Genomic DNA, 19,146 nt, shown 5'->3' with positions numbered 1-19,146 from the left:
TCCAAGTCCCTTGTGCCAGCTTTCCTCTGTTGTATAGGTGGAACTATAAGCCTTAGTACCCTCTAAGCACACAACTTTAAGTTCCAATAACACGACAAGTCATTAATGTCTTAATGTTCTCATTATGTTTCATATTGGTTTTTAAGTGCTCTCATGAGTTGGGTAGAAATGAATGATAACTTAAAGCTGTTGCTCATCAGTGAGGTTGTCTCTAGCTTTCGCAGATCATAGTTGTCATCACTTTAATTAACTGTGTCTCATTTAGTACCAGATTTCGTAAGCATGATAGGTCATCCAGAACAGAGCAATTTTCCATAGCGTGTAAGAATTAATTTTTTAATTAACTCAGAGATGTCCTTGAATCCTAAAAAAAATCATACAACTCATTTAGTAGGTCTACTTTATATGAAAAATAATCATAGGTCAAGATCATGTACATAGCATGTTTAAAATTAAATTAACATCTCTCAGCTTTAGAAGAGTACTCATGCAATGGGTGTAAGAAGAAAGAATCATATCTCTCCTTTCAATGATCATTTCTTAATATTTTATGTTTCAAAAATTGAATTTAAGAAATCTAGATTAATAGAAAAATGTACAAAGAAATTAAAGAGGTTGTTTAATAATTTAATTTTTCGAAACAAGATTGAGCGTAAAAAATAGAGTGAAAATTAAACATATTGAAAGATTGATATATATTTTCTAATTGGAAAATTATTTTTGACTGAAAAAATTTCTAAAATCAAATTCAAGAAGTCTAAAACATCATGGAATAATTAGAAAATTTTTAAGGATTTTCTAAATGGTCATATTTTAATTTACAAGTTCAAAGGTACAATGAACCATCAACAGTATCAATAGAAAACCAAATTTTGGAAAACTTTGTATGTAGTGATCTATTAAATCCTATTTTAATTTCCACGAATTCATCCATAAAGACTCCATTAATTGGAGTAATGGAATTTAATTTGTGTATATTGAAAACCAAAATTCATTTTAAAACTTTTGAAAGTTGCATTATGAACGAAATAGGTATGCATTTGTCTATTTTAGAAAATTAAGATTTTATTACTTAAAGGAATTAAGATTAATTTTAAACAAAAGTTAAAGGATTGATTTAGTTATGAAAGAGATTAAAAACAATTTTTTTAAAACATTAACACATATAGAATCTCAATCTCGGATCATCAAGAAAAATTGTAAGTATGTATGTGTGAATTATAAAAAAGACTTATAATATGTGAATTATAAAGCAGAATTAAACTAAATATAAAATTATTTCACAACACACATCAACATGGAATCAATATATTATCATCATCAATTGATCAACAATATGTAATATAGACATCCACACCCTAAGCATGGCAAAGTTTCAAATCTAAATAATGCAAAAATAAGAGAAGAAGAAGATGTAGAAGCAAAGATTAAGAAAAAAAAGTCTTTAAACCCCATGAACCTTACATGAAATCTTAATTTTATTTAATCCAACAGTAAATAATTTTCACTAACACACTATAATCAGCTGCCAACATTTCCTTTATTAGTTCATTGATAAAAAAGAGAGAAATAAGTATACATCCAATTGAGCCTCATTCTTGCATAGCTTTTATAGAGTCTAAAATTTGAACTAAACTACACTATCACAACTTCATGACGGCCATCATTCTTCTTCTATGGTAGGATTTTTGTTTATTCAAAACTTAATCGAATCATATATACTCGTCGTTGTATTCTCATAGATCCTGTCATTCTATACGAGAATTCTAATTTATTGGTAAAGAGGTGAAAAAACTAATATATTCAACATTCCATTCCAATCTATTCAAGGAGAGAAAGAACTAATACCCCTTTAAATATCTTGATTGAAATACTTATAAATAGTATTTTATGTAGAAATAATATTATTACTTATTTTAACTATCTATACAAAAGAAACAACTCATGATTACTAAATATGGGACTATAGAGGCGCATTAAAGCCATTATTAACATCTTTCCATGCCAGCCACATTGATTTTCCTTTTGAGTTTTTTTTTCTTTATTCAACATCACAGCACCATTAGATTTCCAATTCCCATTGATTTTTTATTTTTAAATTTAATAAACACAAACACAAACTCACATTCTTATGAACACAGCTATGCATCCTTCATTTCTTCCTATTTTTAATCCAAATGTCCAAACACATTCCATCGTAGACTTTCTAAAGATCTTCATGTCGGTATGCATATTTCCAATCATATATTGGTTTATTATTATTATTATTATTCAAATGAAAATTCTATTAACACTCATATGGACATGTATAAACCGACTGTGGAATTCCTCCGATCCTCATTCATTTGCTTTTAAAATTCAAAAACTAAATCACACTAATAGATATCTTCCACTTTTTGTTTACTGTGTTAACTCAAACCAAAAAATAAATAAAAATACAACTAACCTGGAAGTAGAGATGCGGGAGCGTGGATGCACTGCAGAAACTGGTGATTTGGTCTAGTGACGAAATGAGAGGCTGTTGAATAGTTGCAGATTCAGACGGTCTCACTTGGCTTAGGAAGATGCTGGTGAACTCGAGTTGATCTAATATTGGAAAATGGTTGATGCGCGCTGATAGAGAATGACAGTACGCACTGGTACCGACATCAGAATGAAGTCGATGTGCTGTTGTAGTGAGATACAGAAGGTGAAAACGATGAAGAGATCCTCATCTCTTCTTCCGGAACTGTGCACGATCACGAATATGGTGGAGATGAAGGAGATAATGAAGCCGATAACGAAGTGATCCCTCTCTGGTAGTGGTGTCGATGTCAAATTGGTGTATGATGATCCCTCCAGTTGAAGACCAGATAAGGATAAAGACTGGTGAGCGCTGATCTGGAATGGCAGAAAAATCTCGCCAGAAAAGAATCGTGATGAAGGTGTGATCTCTTGTTCTCTCAGAAAAATGGATATCCAATAGAAAATGGTGATTCCATACTTGAATATGAAGATCCTGAAGCTCCAAAAATGGGTGTCTGATGATCCTTTCTCACTGTCGGTGGACTGCAATGGTTGTGATGAATATTGCTTTCCGATGACAATGAACTCTAATGGCTGTGATGAATATTGCTCTCCGATGACGATGAACTCTAATGGCGGTGATGACTCTCTATAAAAGAACCAGCGAGCTTCAACGGTGACGAACTACTGCGGCAGTGATGAACTCCACTGACGAACCAGCAAGCTTCAACAGTAGTGAACTACTTCGGCAATGAAGAACTCCATAGACGAACCAGCAAGCTTCAACGGTGGTGAACTACACCGGCAGTTATGAACTTGCCTTTTTCAATGCAGAATTCGATCTCCTCAAGAAAACGCCCAAAAGTCCTGCTGTCGGTGTTGTGGCTCCGTTTTATACCAGCATCAGAAGTCACTGGAACTCCAGCTGTCACTCATTCTCAGGCGTGGTGTGCATGTTCCCATGTTCACGTGTTCTTCACACCGAATCATCCCTTCTAGAGACTTCTCCAAAAAAGCTTCACCGAATGCATGTTTTCATATATTCTTGAGACACGCCTACAGAAACTCCCACTTGGTGTGATGAAATTCCACTTTGAGTTTTTTGTTTTTGTTTTTAATTGAAAGTAGATTTTATATAATTGAAAATTAAATTTTGTGTAATCAAGAGTAAAATCTATGTAAATTTAAAATTAAAAGTAAATTTTATATTATCAAAAATAAATTTTATATAAATTAAAATTAAAAGTAAACTTTGTGATTAAAAGCAAAAGGAAACTTTACGAATATATATCACATGCAATCAAATGTCGAAGTAGCCTACACACGATAAAAAAACAAAAAACGAAATCGATTCAATCTCAAAACCTAAAAGTATGATATAGAAAACAAAGTAAAATCTTAATGCACTAAAAAGGACTCCATCAAACAAAATCTTAAAATGTCAAAGGTCGTTAACAAATTACAAAAAGGAACCCTATAAGTCCTCTAAGATATCTCCATAGAAAATTCAAAGATAGTGATCAAACGAGTTACGATGGACCACCAAATGAAGACTCAAAGACAACTCAAAAGAGGACCTTAAATATACAATGAGGTAGCAAATGATGGATTAGGGTAGACTTGGCCATTATATGCGAAGAAGACAAAATGGAGGGTTTACACATGCGGACTAATGTACTCATCATGAAAACCACATCCTAAGGATCAAGATAAATCATTACTTCAATTAGGAAATGATGTACTATAATCTTAAATAGATTACCTAAGTGCACGTACTATAAATAGATTGATTATAAGATCTAGACATAAAATGGTATGCAATATTTGCTCTTACTAAAGGAAGAAAATTACTTCCCATGACAAGGATAATTAACCATCTAACAACCAAGTTATGCGCATGTAACATAAACCCATAGAAATGCTTTAGCAAACTTTTGTATCAATTATGTGTCAAGGAAGGGAGCTAGGAGTGATATTTATAATCCATCAGATGGGAACACTATAGTGTTTCCCATATGAGACCCCTAGGCAATTAAATTGGATGCTATACATCTTTAATAGGATGATCTTAAATGCCAAAACCTCTATGAATATTTTTCTCTAATTTATGGCCTAAAAAATTATATAAAGTCATTATAGTAAGAAAATAATTATGATTCACTATCTAATTATGTCTCACTATTCCTTTTGGTTTCGTAAAGGAAAAAAAAAATTGTTTTTAAGGATATAACTTTATTTCGATTATAAAAACACTAATTGTGGAAGTAATGTACAACTTATTCCTCATCCCTTATTCCTCATCCAATATGATGATTTAATAGTTAATTTGTAATAGCAATTGCCCACCCATTTATTAGGAAAAAAATCAAAATGTGAGTGGGACCCACATTTTGTTTGAATGAATTCCAAATTTTTCAAAATTTTTGCTCCTTTTCTAGAAGAAATGACAATTTTAAAAAACACCAACAAAATTAATTGAAATGAGTTCAAGTGATCAATTTCTTTCACTTCCTCCAAACCCCTCCATCCAAATTAAAGCTACTATTTCATTGCCTTACCAACACATGAGAGAAGCTTAGACAACAAGCAGTGCAAATAGAGCTGCAGATCTAGAAGTCCCCATAAAATGATTGTCATTTTGGCAAGACAAATACTCAGCAAATGTTCCAAAATTTGAAAGACCACAATGCTACAAATCTCAACATCTTTCAATGGTGATAAAAAAAAAAAAAAGGCGCATATTAGGCAGCAATCATCAAAACATATATAGGACATCTTGGCTTCTTTGGAAGATTTTTCTAGTCCCTAATCCCCCATTAGCTTCTCTTCTGATTGACAGATTCTTCAGCTCTCTTTCTCTCTCTTTCCTTTCTGTCCTTGATTCCACAAGCATTGCAAAGTGACTGAAAATAGCAAGAAGGAATTGAAAAGAGAAAGTACAGTTAAAAAGATGTTCCTATCTACTTATTCAGCACATATTCATGTTGTAAGGGATTTACCTTTGGACCTCCAGGGCCTCGCCGCCACATTGGTGTATCAGTTGTGTGGCAGTTTGCACACCGTCTAATTGGGATTGAAGAGTTATTGACTTGCATGACTTGCCATTCATAATAATCCTGACCTAAACTGCCTGGCTCGAGTTGACGACCTCTCAGAGGGTTGCCAAACACTGAATAGTTGTTCACTGGCGGCGGTGACACTGCAGTTGCAGAGGGAATGAAGCACTGGCTCAGGCAGTCATAGTAACCAGGAATGAGCAAGGAAGAACTGGGAAAATTGTTTGTTGCCTGCTGATGGAAAGTAGGGGAAAGAAGTAAGAGAAAAAAAAACACTAGTTAGGGGTCTTGGCTATTGAATGTATCAATAATTGGGATTCTTTCTATGTAACTCCACACATTAGTAATAAATTGATTTACATTTCCCTAGTCTATCTGCTAACAATTTCATCAAAGATGTGATGAATTATTGTCTTTTTTTTTTGCTGTTTCTAATTTTGTTTTGCTATTTATTTGTCGAAATTGATTTTCATGAATACACTTTACTTAAAGGCATAAGTAGCATACATTTGGATCAAAAAGAAAATAACATGATCTTGAAAGCAATTCCAAGAAGGTAGCAAATATGTAACAATTAAAATGAACCCTTGATCATTATGTAAACAACTTCAAGACCCAAATCATGTGCTCAAGCATTGATCCAAATGATTCTTGAAGCATATATCTAGGGGCTTCAAGAAAAAAGGTAGAGAAGTATACCTGTGAATAAGAGGCATCAACATTTTGATAGTGATTTTGAGTTGTTAAAATGGGGACTTGTGGAGAATTCGAATGAGATTGCGCATTAGCAGTTGCATTGAACCCTAGACTCATATCTAGAGGTTCATTTTCAGCAATGTTGAGATCAAAGTCTCTGGTTTCTCGAGCAAGGTGTTTATTTTCAGAAGAATGAAGAGGCCACCTTGAATCCATTAGTGTTTTGGGAAGAAAACTATAACCAAAGCAAATAAGAAGAACAAATGATCAGGTAAACACAAGTTTAGATGAAAGAAAGAGAAGAAGATGGGAAAAGAAAGATATATACATGTGAATTTGAAACGGTAATATTTATGAATGATGACCTAGCTCCAACTTGATAAAGTATATTTTCCTTTTTTCGAAAATAAAAATAAAAATAAAATAAAACGATAAATAAATAAATACACATTTAGCAATAGAGAGATAGGAAAAAAAAAGAGAAGAAAACAATGAATGAGGGATCGACAAACTAGCATTTCATCGTATACATGAATGATTTAAAGATAACTATTTGTATATCTACAAAGATAATAATAAAAAATAAAAATAAAAAACACGCAATTCATCGGACATTGATCAATGAGATAACTATTTCTATAGCCATAAAGATGAACAGATTATATAGTGAAAAAGAACCAAGGGAGAAACTAGTATGGTCATGCAACTATGCATATGGATCAAAATAGAGTAAAAGAAATGAAATTAACCTCTTTTTACGAAGATTTCCAAGATCTTGAAAAAGAACAATACTTATATATCGTTGGATAACACCTTTGAAAGAAAACAATTAGAAATCTTACTATAGACTCGTCCATCTATCAAGTAAAGAGGGATGAGTTAAAGAAAAAAAAATGCATTCCTAATGTGAAAAAAATGAACTCTTTTTCAATGGAGATAATCAAGATTAACTGCAGAAAAATCTATAGATAGATTGATCCCATTATCGGATATGGAACGATCTATCCATAGATCAATCTTCCTCTATTAAACGAAGCACATACTTAACAGAGAGGAAGATGTATGTCCAGCCAACTTTTGAATCAACTTAGTTGTGTGACAGGGAGGAGAGTGACAGGTCATATATACGATCTATGAGGTGGGGACATTGCATGGTGTGTCTCATATGAGATCCATAGGCAATTAAAGTGGATATGCAATATTTCTTTTTTAGGAGTTTCTTAGATGCAAGTCCTTTAAGAATAGGCTTCTCTGCATTTATGGCACAATAAAAACTATACCAAATCAATACACAGAAAAAAAATTTGTGCTTCAGTATTTAATGACTTTTATATATTAAAATTGAGTGTATTGATAATTATCTAGATTTGATGAGAATTAGTATTTTGTTTGAACTTTATTTTTAACGCTTTTGTTAGAGTTTGATGACCCAAATCCTTTTTGATCCGACTCAAAAAGCTCCCGGTGCAACATGTGGTGAAACTAAATTTATTAGTTTTTTTGGATTTTGTGGTAGAAGCGGAGGGATCAGGTTATGGACCTGTATTGTTAATTACTCTTCATATATATATATATGCAATGATGCATAGGATTTATGGTAATAATATTTAGTAGCCACTCCCATCTCTCTCTTGTACCAATTTTTGACATAATAAATTTTCTTCTTCTCTATCCATGATTTTTTCTGTTTAGAGTTTTTCATGTAAATTTATGTGTTCTTATTTTGTTTTGTTTTTTATTGTCATTCTCGTTATTTCATAATCAATAGCATTTTCCTAATTAATCAAAATGTTTGCTTATGATCTAGACATAATAGATCTAATGGCTTAGAGGTTTAGATAATTTTGCAGAACTGCACTCCAAAATCAAGACTTAGATAATGGTTTGAGGACTTGTGTATAAACAAGTCATTGTGATTAATAAATTATGTCATGCCCTTTAATGATGATTATTCTTAAGCTTAAACTCTTGTATTATATATAGAAACTCATGTTATGCAGAGTGATTTTCATCCGCACGTTACTGATTCTTTCTTTTTTTATCTTTCTTTTTTTGTTTAAACTACTTGATTCCATCTAGATTGGTGATTTTCATGTCATCATAGCTAGAATACTACAGTACTTACAAACGTATCAAACTTGATGGTTTTCATTTCTATTAACCAATAAAATGAATTTGATCAAATTCTTGACAAATGTTTTAAATGAATAGTTACTTCCTATTAAATTAAGATGATTATTGGTATATTAAATTTCATAAATGAAACTTGTTATCTAATAGATCACGATTCTTGTCTTAGACATTTATTTGATAATATTTCTATTTGATACTAATATTGAGAATATTTTTCATCATGACCTAGCCATTTAAGACCTTAAATTTCCTCATAAACAAATATACTTTTTTCAATTTAAATTTCCATAATCTTTGATACAAAATGGAGTATCTCCACATAATAGATAACAAATATGACCTCTCACCTTCTTCAATGATCACGTACAATTAGGTTGATTCAAGTGTCTATCATAAGTATCTTGATGTGTGTAGAGATTGTCATTGTCTTTGTTAGAGGAACTTATTTTTTCTTGTGTTTAGAGGAAGATAGATATACTTGTAGTTATTTATACTTGGTCTTTAAAATGAATCCCTCTATAGATATTTCTATGATCATCATGATTTTCTCTATCAAAATGATAAATTAATGTTTCTTTATACCAAGGAAATGAGTAGCTAATTTAACCATCTCTATGGGATATGATTGTCAAATAGGCTTACAATATGATTTTTGTTTTTGCTCTTTCACATGTATTATATCTAATATAATCCATACGATGATTTCTCCATTTTGGCAACTTTCACAAAGAATAGATTAATTTCATATGTTTTGTTTTTTTTTTTTTTTCAATCCATACACCTCAAATCCAAATACACACATTCTTGATTATGTCTTTTCTATTCAAGTAAATTCTTCAAATTAACAATATTTTCTAAAAGTTACAAAATATATAAATGTTTTTTTATTATAACATACAATAGATCATTAATTGTGTAGCAATTCAAAGTAGAAATTGTTATTTCTCTTGTGATATCCATGATGAAAAAGTAGTTCAATTTTTTCCACTACAGGTGATGATGATGTTAAAGGGTGTCCTACTTTCTATTACATAAATGGTGCGATCTATGCAACATCTTTTTAAGAGCTCAAATTTTTTGTACACCTCTTCCATGAATTCTCTTTTTATGCAAGTAAATTTTTCAAACAACATTTTTGAAAAGTTATATAATATATATAAATATTTTTTTATTCTAACATACAATATAGATCATTAATTGTGTAGCAATTTAAAGTAGGAATTGTTATTCTTCGTGTACATATATAAATGTATGTTTTATTATTCTTTTTTCCCGTGAGTTGATATCTAAGATGGAAAATTAGTTCAATTCTTTCCATTACCAAGCGATGATGATGTTAAAAAGGTGTCCCACTTCCTGACATAAATGGTTTAATAGCTCAAACTTTTTGTATACATCTTCCATGAATTCTATTGAATGTGTTATTACATGTTGCTCTTATCTAATTACTTTTTCTTTTTATCTCTTTTTTTTTTTCTTTTGTCTTTTTCATAAAAGACAAAGCAACGGGTTGTGTCTGAGTTGGAGCTAAATCATAACTCTGACACAACCCTTTTCAAACTTGCATGTACAACGTTTTTAAATATTCCTCTATCTCCTCCTAACTTTCTATGTGTTACATCTATTCTTCCTATTTTGCTTGTTACAGTTTTCTGCTGCAAAGTATTCATGGATTCGAAGTTGCATCTTCAGGATGATGAAAAAGATGCAGGAAATGACTCATGTGACCCAAGTCTAAGGTTGGATACCTATGACAATGGGCCACCCCAACCTCAACCAAATCCTCAACAGTACCCCCCTATTTCATCCCATGGTTCCTCTCAATACTTCCATCCTTCTTTCCCTCAGGTATATCTCACTACCCTTTACTTTTATATATATATAAAGCCCTTTGCAGGTGTCATTTTTGAAGGGCACCCAAGAGAGTATCATTCCAGAGATTTTCACCTATATATATATATATATACATATATCTATGAGCGACCTTCGACTGATGTTAATTATGTCTTTTTTATGGTAGAATTGTTTCCTAGACAAATGATATATGATTTCTCTGAATTGCATTCAGCTTTGTGTTAATCCTTAATCAAAAAGTCTCCTGCCTTAATTTCCAGTGTCTTAGATTTTCTTGAAGATCCATTTCTAACTAAGCAATTGATGTTGTTAGTCCTATCTTGAACCAAATGTTTATTTGCTTGTTTGGGGATTTTATTTAAGCTAGTATCAAATAATAATTTTAGCTCTTGGGTTATTTATGGAGGAATTGCACATTTCTCATACAATGATATTTGAATTTGTTTCCTTTGATGTCAATTCTTAATAATTTCCATGTATATTGGATTATTATTATTATTATTTCATGAAAATCCAATTTTTCTACAACAACATTAAGTTTGTTTTGCTTGAAAATTTTCATTGAAAAATATCTAAGTGAATCGATCCAATCATTTGAACCAAATCAATTTTCCAATGTGATTATTTTGGTTATTTCTATATTATTTTTGTCAGTACCTTTTATTATTCTATATGATTTTGTCGCTTCCGTATTAAAATACATATGCGACAAAGAAAATCGGTTGTAACGAATAAACAATGATTAACGCAATAGTATAATACATATACGACAAAGGAATTAGTTATAGCAAATAAACAATAATTGACGCATTCATAATTTATTTTTGACATTTTCTTACCTTAAAAGTCTATTAAGAACAATTCTGTAGAACGTTAGATATTGCTTTCACATCTATAATTTCTTCGACTATCTTTCTCTTTTTTTTTCTTTTTTTTTTTTTCTTTTTTTTTTATGTGATATAGTTTCAAATTTACTATTCATTTTCAAACTAAAACTTATACATCATCCCCTTGTGTTGATCACATCAATTTAGCCTTTAGAGTTCCAATTTGAAGTTAATATATACAAGGTAAATTTTATTATGTTTTCTGATTTTATTCAATCTCACCTTAACTTTTAATTTTTAGTTTATTATACATCATTTGATAAGAAGTTAAATATAAATATTCTTAATTTTATAGATCACATCAGTTAATACACCACTAAATTTGTCAAATGAACATTCCAAAAAACAATTTTTTTTTTCATTAGTAAAAATAGAGTTGCACAAAGAGAATCCTCAATCGTTATTAAGTGAAATCATTGTTTTCTTATAAAGGTTATTTGATTAAAAGGGATGAAATAAGTTTCAATTTATAAGTCTATGAATATGTTTAGTAATGATTTTAGGAAACGTTTATAATATTTTTAATACTTGAATAATAAAAATTTTGAAATGTTAAAAAGTTTATAAACGTTTCCAGAGTCATTACTAAATGGGTTTTAACTCTACATATTTTTTTATTTTTATTTTTATTTTTTTGACAAAAATGCTCATTTTTTGCATTGTAAAAATAATATTTTCTTTTAAATCCTAAATGTAAATAATGAAAATATTGAAGGACATTTATGTAAAAAAAAAAAATGAGTTGCTTTTCAAATTCAAACTTGAGAAGAGTTGTATTTACAAATTTAGGGATAAAATCATCATTTTTAACTAATTAATTCCTTTTATAAAGTATTTTGAAACAAAAATATAAGTTAATGCTTATAATTAGCTAATATATTCATACATATTTCATATTTTCTTAACAAGACATGTTGTTTATTTGATTCTTGTTTCCGCTTGCTAGGCACCAAACACCTTCACTGGTCCTAAGTTTCTTGTTCCTGGCTATCTTGACCCAATGAACAATTGCTTCATTCCATCCCCCACTGCACCTGTGCTGCCCTCCATGAATAGTTACCCTGTTGGTGGTTTGGGTCAAAACTATCATCCATATCAACATATGGATGCCAGTTCTTCTGACTCAACAAAAAGATGTGCTCACTGCAGAAGTGCTTATACCCCAATGTGGCGCCGAGGGCCACAAGGCCCCCGGGTAAATTCCTTAATACATGAATGCTGGATAAGTAGGTAGGAACATCAGTTTAATTAGCTATAAATTCTCATTAATTTCCTTCCTGTTGTTTTTCAGTCCCTTTGCAATGCCTGCGGGCTCAGGAACAGAAAAGAAGAGGAGAGAAAGAAAGCCGAAGATCGGCTCAATCAGCCAAGAAACTAATGGGGGAGAGCTCTCTTCTAAATGAACCTAGATGTCATATGTTTTCAAGTAAGGAGGTTGAGGTTGAGGTTTGAGAATAAAGAGTCCTGGTCCATATTGGTGGCAATTTTAGGAGCAGTAGAGCAGTTGGCTCGAGATTGGTCGAACTTGAAGTGTGGTTCTTTTGTTTAGATGTCATTTCTTTTCAGTTGGGTTACTTTCTATATGCAGTGTTGTTGAGTTGTACATAGACCATGTGTCTATGTACAAAGTTTCTGTTTGTCTTCTGCAGTAGTTTGGACATTGTTGGTCAATTATTAGACAACTATAATCTATATGTTTTCTTGTCAGTTATCTATTATTCTCTACTCATCCACACTTTGCTTGGAGGTTATGGATTTATATTAGGCTAGTCTAATATGAGTTTGTGACTCAGGAATGGATTCGACGATCAGCATCACCATATATACTTTTTGCAGCTGCTTGAGCGGTTGAGCGATAAAAAAATGGTGCTATCTCTATATGTTCATGTCAAAGCTCCCAGATTGAATTGTTTATGAATAAGAAAGCAAATCAAGTAGTAAGAGCAGTTTCCTCTTGTCATGTCTATATGAAGCACTAGTAGTCTATTATAAAGTTTAGGAGTAAAAACTCATTTTGAAACTTTTCTTAAGTCACTTTCTTAACCAATGAGATATTTGCTACGATTACTCTTTTTGATTTGGAATTAGAATATTTTTTTATTATGACTATTTTGCATGATGAATTTGAACAACAAATTAGTCTATATACATCAGTTGAGAGATTTACTATTTTAGGTAACCAATAACGGCTACTATAGATCTACGATAATTGTGTTTATTATAGAAAATTTCTAATGATTTTTATTTCTAGTTATATGTTGATGAAATGTCAATTATCAACGAGTATATGATGATATCAATAGGATGAAAGCTTACTTAGTGGAGTATTTGGAACAAAGATCCTAGAGCTATAAACAAAATATCTCTTCGATACAAAGATTAATGTAGATTGAGATGTGGGTAAATTGTCGTTGTTATGGAGAAAAAAAGCATATTGAGAAGATGTTAGAGCATGTTAGTATGGAAAGATCCAAGCTTAGGGTATCTCATTAGCGGCTCATATTAAATTTTGATAGATATTATCAACCAAATTAAAGAGGAGGTGAAAAAATGCAACACTAGTGTAGTAGGGATCATTATAAATGTTATTGTACTTTACAATAAGTCGAACATTTCACAAGCAATTAATATGGTGAATGGACATATAGATTTCCCTAGAAGGATTCACTAGTAGGAAATGAAATAAATACTACAATACTTATAAGGAACATTAGATGATGTCTTAGAATATGTTTGGTAGTAATTTTAGAAAATGTTTCTAATGTTTATAATATTTCTAACACTTAAATGATAAAATTTTTCAAGTATTTAAAAAATTATAAATTCTTCCTAAAATTACTATCAAACGAACTCTTAGTTTGTGATAAGTGAAATAGTATCTTGAAAGCTACTAGGTAAGTTAATCAATATTATGTTTCAATTTATATGGATGATCTTTGACATGACATGCCTTCATAAGATTGATTTTAGTGCTTTCATTCAGAAGTATAATACTACAATATCTAGATGTTTTTTCGATTACTAAAATAGAAAGCATATCATGGCTAGCAAGGAAGAGAAGAAAATCCAAATTAACTACTACATACAATGATACCTAGAGTACCATACATTTCATCAAAATTAGATGTTCCATGAGAACCACGAACACTTGTATTGATAGGATACTCTTCAACAAAGAAGTGATTGCATAGGTTGCGATCACGATAAACATGACATTATGGCTAGGCTCATTCTTATATGCCTATACTAGTGCATTACTTTGAGTTGATTTGTATTGCTTGTTTTTTTTAGAAGACTTTTATTGGTGCATGAAAATGGAAGACATTTCAGTCCTTGAGGCTTGGTAAAATTTAAGATAAAGTGGATAATTTTAGAAGTTTCTTAAAATTTTCTTTTTCCAATTCCTTAGCATTTTGCTCTTAGGAGATATTTTTGTGAAAAAAAGGTTTCTTATTTTAAGGTTTCCTCTTAGAAACAGATTTTCTCGTAATATAAAATTAGTTTTAATATGATAACCCTACCTTCCAAGGGAAAAAGTTATAAGGTTATATTTTAACAAAATGACGGGCAAAGTATAATTAGGGTTTTTTGGCCTTGAGATGTATATTAGTTATAAATACCTTATATAGTTGTGAAAGTTCTCTATTGTTTGTCCTTGTAAATATATACTATAAACCATATCACATAGATTATTAAATCCTTTACATGATTACTAATTTTGACTTATTTTCTTTTCCCTAATAACTCATCTTCATCGTGCAGTGAAACATTTAATTCAATTTTCTTTTCCTAATCACTTGTGATTATCAATTTTTTCCTTTTCACTGCCTTTCATATTGTCTATGTTGGAAAATAATTGTAATATACTTATTATGTATGATAAAAAAAACATGCCAATAAAAATTTTTAAAAATTGGGTTAGAAAATAAAAATTGTAATTAAGGCCCCAATACTTTTCTCTAAGGAGTACACATCTTATTTATTTGAATACTTGTAATGAGAGCATATGAAAGAGTTTAATTTTGGCATTCTTCTAACATCTTTAAGTCAATCATCCTATTTTCAGATTTTATAGTAAATTTGGCTTCCAACACATGCTTGTGGGTAAATATGTAATTAGAAAAAATATATATATAAATATCCATTTAAGGACATTACTTGGTATGCTTACTCAAGGTTCAATGTTTAATCCTTAGTTCCTAGAAAAGTTGTTCATTGTGAGCCCTTAGATGTAACCTCTTTTTAACATTATAAGAAAATATTACTATTACCTGGCAAAACACATTTGAGATTATTCATAATATTTTAAATGAATAATTACTCATTATTAAACTAAGATAATTATTAATGAATTAAAGAGAGAGAGAGAGAGAGAGGAGGAGGAGGAGGAGGAGGGGGTTGGGGAGAGGAGGGAGGGAGGGAGGGAGGGAGTTTCTCCACATAATGGATTTAAAATATGGGCAACCACTCTCTTTACTGACACACGACTATATTGATACCCTTGTGTGTGAATATTTTTTGTGAGATTTCTGGTCATCTCTACTGGAAGAACTTTGTTTCTTCTTTAGAATGAATGAATCAATCAATCTATAGATCTTTCTGTTACTGGTCATGGTTGTCCATTTTAAAATGATAGATGGTTTCTTCATATCTTCATACCAGTGAAAAATGAGTTACTAATTCATCGATCTCTATGGAATATGGTTGTTAGATAGCGGGCTTAAAGTAGGACTTTTCATTTTCATTTTCCGTTTCAAATCTGCTGTTTATGCAGCAGAAGGTTTATGAGAACCAGCAGGTTCTTAGGTCTGTTCAGTCATGGATAAATACAAGAAAGAGTGGTCTGAGTGTTGTCATGATTTCTACAAAAACAAGGGAAATAGGAAAATTATCACTAATATTATTCATCTAATTCCCTCCATTAGTACCAAGAACCCTTTAAATAGGGTCACAAATGCATAAAAGGAAAGTGTTTCCCAAAAATGTAGAAAATTAATAAGACTAAAATATAGAAATATTTTACCCAGGGTTATGATAGAATTGGCAGAAGCTAATTCTAACATCCCTAGGCAAAGATATGGTTGTACAAAATATTGTGATTTCAGGGCCCTAAACAATGGGGTTGGTCCCAGAGAAAAGCATCACGGCAAAATGAGGAATGGATACATTTAGGTGGAGAGTCTCTTCTTTTGAAAGTTCTTAGAATAGAATACTACATGATAATGAGAAAAGGGCACGGGTAATATGAAAGAAAAGCACAAAAAAGAAAAAAAAAATGTTTCAAGAGAAAATCAAAAGTTCCCAGATAGAAAAAAAGGGAGAAAAATAATAAAACAAAAAACAAAGACTATGGTGGTCAAGCATTAGCCAATTAATCTTGATAACGTAATTTATTGGAATGCAATAATATTACTCTTAAATTCAAGGATGGACTATCCAAATGATGGCTCTTAGAGCAAACCTATAAAATGTGATGTAGAAGGAAATAGAAGATCTGACTTATATATCCTCATTGGACATCAATTAGATGTTTGATGATACAATCAAAGATCGTGGGTTCAAGTCATAGGAACATCATATTAGAGAAGGGATTGCTAAGGTATAATAATGTTGATCTTAAGTTTAAGAATAAGCCACTCAAATGATGGTTCTTAGAATAAACCTGAAGGGTGTGAGTTTCTATGTTTTTTATTGTCCATACACCCATATGTAAGCGTACAACTCACATGCATGCATTCTTGATAATGCCTTTGCTCTCCTACACATTTTAGTAGGTTCATATTAGGAATAATCATTTACGTGACATAATTATGTCAACATATATAACTTATTTAATAAATGGGTCAAGTTCAAGTTTGACTATTTAATTTGTCTAATATGTTTAACCCATTTATTTAACATATTTACCACTTGTTTAACCTATATAAATTTATTTATTGTATAATTTAAATTATAAAAATTAAATATTTTTAAATTATGAATATCATTATATTTTAAAAGAATTAAATAACGAAGGTCTCATTTGGATATATTTCTTATTTTATTTTTAAAAATAAAAAAAAAGAAATAATTTTAAATAAAAAAGTAAAACCTTTTATACAAAAGGTATAAACATACATTGAGTTCTTAAAAATTATTTTTAAAAATTTTTAAATTTGAGGTATTAAAAATACCTCAATTTTTATAAACCGTTTTTAAATATCATTATTTTTTCATATAAGCCTTTAAAAGTTCTTGTTACTATCATATTCTATTTTTACAAACAAGAAATTGGAAGTGTGTATCCAAATGGATAGGAAGTGTATCCAAATAGATACCAAGTAAAATTTGATATTATTCACTATAAAGATTAAAAATATATAAACACATATAAAATTAAAATTTTAATTGAAAAAATGAACTTAAAATTTTAAAACAACTAAGAAGAATTTTAAAAATATATAATACTTTTATAAATTGAGAATCCTAAAAAGATTAAACATGTCCTAGGCAAATTAATGAGAGTTTAATGAGTTAAAATTGTGTTACTAAATTATCTATGTTTTCACATAGAATCAACCCAAATCATTTATTAAATGGGTTATCTCATGTTATCCATGTATAAATAGATTTTGTTCAATTCATAACATTTTGATATAATTTGTAAACAATCATATTCAATCCATATATAAGTTGTTTTTCAAAAATGATTACCAAACAACACCTTAATGTCTTATCTTTTCTCATACACATAATGGGCTTTGCAATACATAAGATAGAAAATTAGTTTAAATTTCACCCACCGATAATAGCATAAGATGAGAATTGGTGGGCCACCTCCTACCATATACGTAGTGGGCTCTACACATAACATCTTTTTAAATGTTCAAAACTTTTTTTTAATACATCTTTCATGTGTTCCATTCATGTTCTTATGCATGGTGATATTTTGTTATTATTTATTCATTTTTAGTTTTCAGAAAAGACAAAATGTGGGGTTGTATTTGAGTTGGAGCAAGATCATGATTCTAACACTACCAACTTCAAATTTGCATCCATCCTATTTTCAAATATTCTCCTCTTTCCTCCCATCTCTACTCTATTTTATTTTGTTTGTTAATACTCATGGACTCAACCAAATCCTCCCTGACCCCACATTTCATCTCACAATTCCTCTCAAGAAAACTTTCATGCCTTTTGTACTCTTAGACATCTCTCTCTACCCTTTTCTTCTTGAAGCCTAGTGTGTGTATGCACTTCTAGATTGTTGAATAAAATGCTAGAACATGTTAGGTTTGTGGGAGAAGCTGTTTGGAGGGTGTCATTTTTGAAGAGTGCCCAAAAGAGTATTGTTTTCCAGAGAGATTTGTATATATATACTGTACAAAATGACATAGGGCTGATGTTAAATCTTAGTTTATTATGAACTATGCTTCTTTGAGAAGATACAGATCATAAATTAATGCCTCTAATTTTGTAGAATCTCATACATCTTTCTTATCTTCTTCACAAATACTATTATTTATTTATTTCTTGTTTCTAATTTTTAGCAACAGGCACCAAATAGCTTTGTGGTTCCTCAGTTACTGGTTCCTGGCTATCTTGACTGCATATTCAAATGCTTCATTCCCTCTCCAACTGCACTTGCACTGCTCCCCATTAACAGTTACCTTCTTGGTGGTTTAGGCCAAAACTACTATCCATGCCAACGCATTGAAGCCAATTAATTCTTCAGACTCAACAAAAAGGTGTGCTTAATGCAAGACTACCAAATCAACCAAAGAATAAAACTAATTGAACCCATGAAATCCAAAGTAAGGTCATTCAAGATTAAGGGTTTTGCTTGGACAAATGGTCCATGTTGAAAACCATGACCATCACATGTGCATACTTCTTGATATTTGTTAAAATATATTAACTATGGATTAAATTTAATGAGTAAAGGGCAATACCATATAAGCAAGCAGATGGGACAACTAAGATACTACACAGTTTCTCTTCTAATGAGATTGTATCTTCTTTTGAAAACGCCTTAA

At 30.7% G+C, this 19,146-nt stretch overlaps 1 protein-coding gene across 1 annotated transcript; it reads left to right on the top strand.

Moving 5' to 3' along the window:
- Positions 1 to 10,058: 10,058 nt before the first annotated feature.
- Positions 10,059 to 12,509, top strand: LOC117917100 (putative GATA transcription factor 13). Its single transcript, XM_034833326.1, has 3 exons — positions 10,059 to 10,238; positions 12,078 to 12,326; positions 12,423 to 12,509. Exons 1-3 carry the CDS (start codon positions 10,059 to 10,061, stop codon positions 12,507 to 12,509), a joined length of 516 nt encoding a protein of 171 aa, XP_034689217.1.
- The last annotated feature ends 6,637 nt before the right edge of the window (positions 12,510 to 19,146 follow it).

Source organism: Vitis riparia, chromosome 6 (genome assembly GCF_004353265.1).
Source record: "Vitis riparia cultivar Riparia Gloire de Montpellier isolate 1030 chromosome 6, EGFV_Vit.rip_1.0, whole genome shotgun sequence".
Lineage (NCBI taxonomy): Eukaryota > Viridiplantae > Streptophyta > Magnoliopsida > Vitales > Vitaceae > Vitis > Vitis riparia.
The sequence above is the reverse complement of the archived record's forward strand: the minus strand, read 5'-3'. Positions and strand labels throughout refer to the sequence as shown.

Excerpts from the sequence above, each read along its gene's own strand:
- LOC117917100 (XM_034833326.1), top strand. The coding sequence starts at position 10,059 with ATGGATTCGAAGTTGCATCTTCAGGATGATGAAAAAGATGCAGGAAAT. Across the intron at positions 10,239-12,077 it reads TCCATCCTTCTTTCCCTCAG|GCACCAAACACCTTCACTGG; the intron begins GTATATCTCACT and ends TCCGCTTGCTAG. Across the intron at positions 12,327-12,422 it reads GAGGGCCACAAGGCCCCCGG|TCCCTTTGCAATGCCTGCGG; the intron begins GTAAATTCCTTA and ends GTTGTTTTTCAG.